Below are 8,530 nucleotides of genomic sequence, written 5' to 3'. Positions count from 1 at the left end.
ATAGTCTTAACAAGATCCCACAAAGATACGCAACTTAACCTATCATACCATGAAAGAAAACGTCTTCAAAATTAGTAATTCATTATGAATATGTTCATTATTTATTCACCCCATAAAAATATATATATAAGATAGTGCAATAATAGAAAAGTAATATAGATATAAATTTTAAGATTAGCTATAATTGTTTAGGTTAAGTTTTAAATTAAAAAAATAGTATTTTAGAGATTCTCATTGGAAACTTATATAGTTTTAGGATTTAAATTATAGTTTAAGGTAAAATAATTGTTAGATATTTTTACGTTTACCCTTTGACTTTTATGTATAGTGTAGCAAATAAATAAGTAGATTTTATAACTAATTAGACAAAGGTATTAAGCAAGGGGAACATTACTGTGACCTTCAATAAGAAGTTGCAAAATAAATTCAATAACGAAAACAAAAGTTACAGAACCAAAGAATAATAAGTAAAACTAAACTAGGTTCTCTTCAAAGTTATGTTTCCAATGTTCCCTTTACTTAGTACTTAGTAATTTATATATGCAAGAAATAAGAGTATATTATTAAATTTGTTTGTTCTTTTTTTTTCACTCACCAAATTACGAGTACATCGCTGTCGCAGAGGCCTCTGGATCTTATTTAAATGTGATGTTCGACCAAATGATAGTATTTAGTAATGTAAATCAAAATTCTTGCATATACGTAAAATAACAAAAAAAATTAGTAAATAAGACGTAGAGTATTTAGGAAAAAAAATTATTTAGGGTTTCCCTTTAGAATTTATACTTATAATTCGATAGTTGTTATAATTATTTTAGGTTTTTAAATTGAACATTAGGAAATTAAATAAGTTTTGATTAAGATTATATCTTTTGATATTTTAAAAAAAAATTATTTAGAGTATAATTAATAAAATTATGATTTTACAACTTTAGAAAAATAAATTTTGAATTAAGATAATAATTTTAGATTGTATTAGGTATAAACTGAAGTATAGGTTCGAAATCCATCGGCATAGATTAGGTATACTAAATTAAATTTGGTATTTAAATAAGCATTATTATATTGAAAAATTATGATTTTATAGAAAATAATGGACCCTTACTGGGGCTTTATGTAAACTATGGGAACTAAATACTGGATTTTTAGAGAATTTCCCCTGCTAAAGGCAATTCGGGTTCCAATTTCAAAGATTTGTGGAGCTCTTTAGGAACTGCGTTTGAAAATCTTTTCTTAAAATAGATTGTGGTAATTTTCAGTATGTGAAACGTATGGGAATGTGGCAATAATCGAGGTAATATATGCAAGAATGTTTAATCGTTCGCCACCATCAGTTAGTCTTCCACCTCCATTGCCTTTGGCACCTGTATGTATAGAACCATCGGTGTGCCATGTGTGTAACGAAACAATGACCGAAGGCCAAGACTGTCTAATAATTAATCAATGTTATCACATATATCATAGGCAGTGTATTGAATCTCATTTGGCAGATTCCTCAGAATGTCCATTATGCAAGAGAACGTTTCAACTTTCAGAGTTACGTAAGCTAAATATCGTCAATAAAATTCTTCCATTGACAAAAGGCAATCCTAAAGGTAAAGGATGGGGCGCAGTTCCAAAAACTTATAACACTCGTAGTACAACACGCAATCTATTTGGTGATTCCGATAATCCTACGTTAGAAAATGTAGCAACACCTGATCGACCTAGTCAGAATATTTCCGATTCAAATGTATGAATACGCCTGTTCGTCAACAAGCATATCCTAGTCCTCAACGGAATATAAATGAAAACAATGTTGATTATGAAAAAATAAATCGTATGATCGAGAACAATATTACCCGGCTTTTAACAAATTTAATGGTACTAATCTTAATCGTTCAATTAGACCTAACATTCCGAATTTTTCAGAAAATGTTAACAATATTCCATTTTTAAGTTCACCAAATGTATTATCAAACTCGAATTCAAGTAACCATACAATGTATCCAGACAAAATTACGTCTGTAATACAGAACTGGAATTTAAAGTTCGAAGTTCGAATTTTTATATAGAGTCCGATCGCTAACAAGAGACAACTTCAATGGCAACTTTACAGTCGTCTGTAAAAACTTACACATTTTGTTATCTGGGAAGGCAAGGGATTGTGTAATATGCTGGTTTTTGAAAAAAAACTAACAGACGTAATTTTATTTTACTGAAATCTACTTTTACTAAAATAAAACAGAAATCGTATGTCAGATCTTAATATTAGAAAGACGACGGGAGCCATTTTGAGCTAGATTCAATCGGTTTAGGGGGGTTCGTGTCTCCCTACATTAAGTCCAGTTTTACATAAAAATATTTATTAAAGACTACCTAAATTTAAATGAAAAAAATACTAGGACCGGAATAACCATATAAAAACAAGCCCCATTATGGTTATAAATATTAAGAAAGTTAAAACAAACTGTATTGATCATATCGTCTAAAAGATTCCAGGTGTGTAATGGAATCTGTGCCTCTTTACCCACCCATTCCATTATCTTGCTGGCACGAAAATAGTCTTAACAAGATCCCACAAAGATACGCAACTTAACCTATCATACCATGAAAGAAAACGTCTTCAAAATTAGTAATTCATTATGAATATGTTCATTATTTATTCACCCCATAAAAATATATATATAAGATAGTGCAATAATAGAAAAGTAATATAGATATAAATTTTAAGATTAGCTATAATTGTTTAGGTTAAGTTTTAAATTAAAAAAATAGTATTTTAGAGATTCTCATTGAAAACTTATATAGTTTTAGGATTTAAATTATAGTTTAAGGTAAAATAATTGTTAGATATTTTTACGTTTACCCTTTGACTTTTATGTATAGTGTAGCAAATAAATAAGTAGATTTTATAACTAATTAGACAAAGGTATTAAGCAAGGGGAACATTACTGTGACCTTCAATAAGAAGTTGCAAAATAAATTCAATAACGAAAACAAAAGTTACAGAACCAAAGAATAATAAGTAAAACTAAACTAGGTTCTCTTCAAAGTTATGTTTCCAATGTTCCCTTTACTTAGTACTTAGTAATTTATATATGCAAGAAATAAGAGTATATTATTAAATTTGTTTGTTCTTTTTTTTTCACTCACCAAATTACGAGTACATCGCTGTCGCAGAGGCCTCTGGATCTTATTTAAATGTGATGTTCGACCAAATGATAGTATTTAGTAATGTAAATCAAAATTCTTGCATATACGTAAAATAACAAAAAAAAATAGTAAATAAGACGTAGAGTATTTAGGAAAAAAAATTATTTAGGGTTTCCCTTTAGAATTTACACTTATAATTCGATAGTTGTTATAATTATTTTAGGTTTTTAAATTGAACATTAGGAAATTAAATAAGTTTTGATTAAGATTATATCTTTTGATATTTTAAAAAAAAAATTATTTAGAGTATAATTAATAAAATTATGATTTTACAACTTTAGAAAAATAAATTTTGAATTAAGATAATAATTTTAGATTGTATTAGGTATAAACTGAAGTATAGGTTCGAAATCTATCGGCATAGATTAGGTATACTAAATTAAATTTGGTATTTAAATAAGCATTATTATATTGAAAAATTATGATTTTATAGAAAATAATGGACCCTTACTGGGGCTTTATGTAAACTATGGGAACTAAATACTGGACTTTTAGAGAATTTCCCCTGCTAAAGGCAATTCGGGTTCCAATTTCAAAGATTTGTGGAGCTCTTTAGGAACTGCGTTTGAAAATCTTTTCTTAAAATAGATTGTGGTAATTTTCAGTATGTGAAACGTATGGGAATGTGGCAATAATCGAGGTAATATATGCAAGAATGTTTAATTGACTGGCTATCATTTAATCAGAAAGTCGACGATGATAACCTAATGAGGAAAATTTCGACTTTAATTAGGATTCCTAAATAAATATATGAACATCTGCTTGCTTACCAGTCAATGTTGCATATAGATGTGTGCCAATTTAATTTGAGGTTATCTCTTTTCAAACCCAAGGTAGGTGTTGTATGTGTAGCTCTTTTTAAGTTTGTATACTTCTTGTGATACTTTCTTAAACTCTTGGTAAACTTGAACTTCACTAGTTTTATTTCATTAAATTATGTCTTAATAGTTTCACAATCCAAAAAGAAAAGAACAAGATCATGCGTTTTTACCAAAAATGAAACATCATTCGGGTCTAGTGTTGTTGAACTTTTCCCGCTAAGTATAACGATTATCGACTAACGATTACTTATTAATGATTATTGTAATCTGTTATCAAAAGTATATACTAAACACAGCTATTTACCACACTTGCCAAAAAAATGTATATATGAATAAAATTATCCCATTCATAAATTAAAAGTATATAAATATTACTCTTAAATGTTTAAGTTGTTTCATTCCTAAATAAATCAATAAATATATAAATTATTAATTTTACATTAGACTAAGAGAACCTACTGCAATGTATATAAGCACTATGTTTACAGACATAATGTTTATAAACATGATATATTTTCTCTTATGCATGTGTATATTAATATTTATATATATGCAAATGTTTATGCAATAAGCCAAAAGAAATAAAATAAAACAAGAGTTACTAACTATTCAAATTTATAAAAATATCTCGGAAAGATAATTGCTGATATAAAAAGAAAAATGTTGTGTAGAATAATTTAAATTTTGTTTAATATAGATATGTTAGGAATTTAGTTCAAAAACAATACTGAAATTTTAACAAGAGAATGGATAGATGAGATTATTTGATAAACGTCTATTACAATTGGTATTGGCGATACCATAAACAAGTACAGGTTATAGAATGGGCAGATTTTTGCGATGCCATCAAATGTCAATATAAGGAATTTAAATCTTCATTTGACATACGAGAAGAAATTCGAAATAGGAAGCAAAAACCTGCTGAAAACTTTGATACTTTTTATGAAGCAGTATCTTCTATTATGGATCGCCTACCAAGTCCCATGTCTGAACCAGAGCTTATTGAAATCCTGGCAAGAAACCTTCGTCCTGACATTCGTCAAGATCTGTTATATGTCACTATTCACTCAATCTCACATCTACGAAAACTCGTGCAAATGAGGGAACATTTTTTGAATGACGAATATGTCAGAAAAAGTTTTGGTGGTCGGAATCAGAATGTAATGTTACTTCGGCGTTATATTAATGAAATCGATAATAATACGAATTTACTTGATATATCAGAAAATAGCGTGACTGTTGAGGCAATTCAACATTCGAACAACATCTGTAAGTGTTGGAATTGCGATGAGGCAGGGCATCATTGGGAAGATTGCACAAGAGACAGAAACATTTTTTGCCATGGATGTGGCGCAAAAAATGTGTATAAGCCTAATTGTATCATTTATGCAAGCCGACGACAAAATCAGACAAAAAACTTGAAAACTTTTCCTCGAGCGAAGGAGGACATATAAACTTTAATCAATATTCTGAAATAAATACTGAAAATGAAAATTCTGACAATCACTTTTCTACCAATATTGAAAATACCACAAATTTAACTAAATTGAATAATTCTGAAAATTGCAAAAAGCCCATAACAATTTTAAAACGTACCAGTTCTCAAAATCTTATCCATAAAAGTTCTGATCAAAACGTGAATCGCATTATCTTTCCTAAACTTCCGTATCACAAACGATGGGAGTATTATCTTCAAAAACGCGATGAAATATTTAATGTTTCTAGTGTATCTTTTAATTCCAAAATAAAAACTAAACGTTCTACGGCAAGATTACGGAAATTTTGTAAAGTGCGTAAAATGTGTCGCAAATTGCTTGTGTCGACTATAGTTTGAAATCCTAAAGATAAACGTTACTATGCTAAAGTAAGTTTTTTAAATTTTACTGAATTCGGTTTGTTGGATACTAGAGCCAACATAGGTTGTGTCGGATCCGAGTTAGCCTTAACGGATTTTTCCAAATGTTCAAACTTTGTAAAATGTAAGAGTTATGTTAAGACGGCTGATGGAAAGTCACAACCTGTCCTCGGTTGGTTGGACGTTAATATCTCTTTTCAAGATAAAACAAAACCTTTAAAATTATTTATAATACCAACAATTGCGCAACGTTTGATATTGGGAATCGACTTTTGGATTACCTTTGCATTGCTTCCAGAGCTAGTTGGAGCTGTTAGCATAGTTTTTGTTAATGATAAGTCCAACTGTCCGTCCGATTTGTCCGTTATTAACGAAAAGTCTGATGTTATGTCCGCTTTGAAAGAAAAGTCTGATGGTAATTCAGATGATAATTCCTATCCACTCACATTAAGCCAACGTCAACAGCTTAGCGCTGTTACAGAACTATTCCCTAATTTTGAAAAATAAGGGTTGGGAAGAACCAGCTTAATTAAGCACTCGATTGATGTATCAGATTCTACACCAATCAAGCAACGGTTCTATCCGGTTTCTCCTGCTGTGAAGAAACTGATGTTTGCTGAGATTGATAGAATGTTGGCGCTTGGGGTCATTGAGCCATCTACGTCCCCATGGAGCTCACCAATGCATTTGGTTGTTAAACCAAATAAAGTTAGATTGTGCTTAGATGCTAGAAAAGTGAATTTAGCCAAACATAGAGGGAATTTTTGCAAGGCTTCCAAAAGCGAATCTCATATCAAAGCTAGATCTGAAGGATGCCTATTGGCAAATTGCCCTAGACGAAAGGTCCAAAGCATTGACGGCATTCACAGTCCCAGGCAGACCACTATATCAGTTTGTAGTCATGCCTTTCTGACTGTGTAATGCCACTCAAACAATGTGCCGATTAATGGACGAAATCATACCACCTGATCTACGGCACTGCGTCTTTGGGTATCTGGACGATCTAGTAATTGTATCTGAAGATTTTGCGACACATTTAGAAGTCTTAGTGCGAATAGCGTCACAGTTTCGAAAAGCCAACTTAACACTGAACGTATCAAAGTCTAAGTTTTGCGTTGTTAAGGTGAACTATCTGGGATATGTCATAGGAAACGGAGGGATAACAACTGATCCGGAGAAAATTTCAGCTATTAGTAATTGGCCTACACCTAAAAATTTAAAGCAGGTTCGTGGTTTTCTTGGATTGGCGGGGTGGTATCGTCGCTTTATTGCAAACTTTTCCAGTGAAGTTTTACCCATAACAGAAGTGCTATCTACAAAGAAAAAATTCGTATGGACAGAAGCAGCTCATCAAGCCTTTTATAGAATAAAAATGCTCCTAGCCACTGCTCCGGTCTTGTCAAATCCAGATTTTACAAAGAAGTTTTTCCTGCACTGTGATTCCTAGTGATTACGGTATTGGCGCAGTTCTGGTGCAATTGGATGAAGAAGGAAACGAAAAACCCATTGCATACATGAGTAAGACATTAAATTCAGCGCAACGTAATTACAGTGTCACAGAGCGGGAATGCTTAGCCGCTATAGAAGCAATCAAACGATTTAGATGCTATCTGGAATTGCAAGAGTTTGAGGTGGTTACGGATCATTCTAGTCTATTATGGCTAATGAGACAGCCTGATCTAAGTGGTAGATTGGCCCGATGGGTGTTCAAGTTGCAAGCATTTAAGTTTACAATTTCACATAGGAAAGGAAAAGATAACATCGTGCCAGACGCGCTTTCAAGAATTCAGTATGAAGAAGTTTCTGCTTTAGAAATTTGTGAGCCAGAAATTGATTTAAATTCTCCCCATTTTGACGACAAAGACTACATTGATTTGAAGGATAAAATAAACAATAACCTGGCAAAATATCCTGACATTAAAATCGTGGATAAATATGTTTATCATCGTACTCAACACAATTCTGGAGAAGAGGTGCAAGAACAAGAATGTTGGAAACTATGGATTCCTTATGGCCTTCGAAAAACCGCCATTGCTAGAGCACACGATGCACCTGTATCAGCGCATGGAGGGATGAGTAAAACAATTGAGCTTCTAAGAAGAAACTTTTTCTGGCCTGGAATGGTGCGAGATGTAAAAAACTATGTTCGAGATTGTGAAACTTGTAAGGCAAAAAAAACCCCAAATTTTATCATGAAGCCACCAATGGGAAATCAAGTCAGATCCGTACGCCCATTCCAGCGCCTCTACATTGACCTTCTGGGACCGTATCCGCGAAGCAAATCTGGTTTCATTGGTTTACTCATAGTTTTAGATCATTTCAGCAAATTCCACTGGTTATGCCCACTAAAGAAATTTACTTCCATTTCAATACAAGAGTTTTTGCAGAAATCTATTTTTCACACATATGGCGTCCAGAAACAATAGTAAGTGATAATGGTAGTCAATTCCGTGCAAATGACATCAATGCTTTTTTACTTCCTATGGAATTCAACACACATATACAGCACTTTACTCCCCCCAATCCAACGCCTCTAAACGTGTGAATCGTTCACTGATTGCAGGTATAAGAGCCTACCTTAAGAAAGACCAATGTGTATGGGATGAAAATCTCTCGGCTATCAGTTGTGCTCTTCGTAACTCATGTCACCAATCCATTG

General features: G+C 32.0%; 1 protein-coding gene across 1 annotated transcript; it reads left to right on the top strand.

Moving 5' to 3' along the window:
• Positions 1 to 1,309: 1,309 nt before the first annotated feature.
• Positions 1,310 to 1,738, top strand: LOC135950661 (uncharacterized). Its single transcript, XM_065500192.1, has one exon. It carries the CDS (start codon positions 1,310 to 1,312, stop codon positions 1,736 to 1,738), a length of 429 nt encoding a protein of 142 aa, XP_065356264.1.
• Positions 1,739 to 8,530: the final 6,792 nt, after the last annotated feature.

The sequence above is a fragment of the Calliphora vicina genome, chromosome 2 (genome assembly GCF_958450345.1).
Source record: "Calliphora vicina chromosome 2, idCalVici1.1, whole genome shotgun sequence".
In the NCBI taxonomy this organism is placed as follows: Eukaryota; Metazoa; Arthropoda; class Insecta; order Diptera; family Calliphoridae; genus Calliphora; species Calliphora vicina.
The sequence above is the reverse complement of the archived record's forward strand: the minus strand, read 5'-3'. Positions and strand labels throughout refer to the sequence as shown.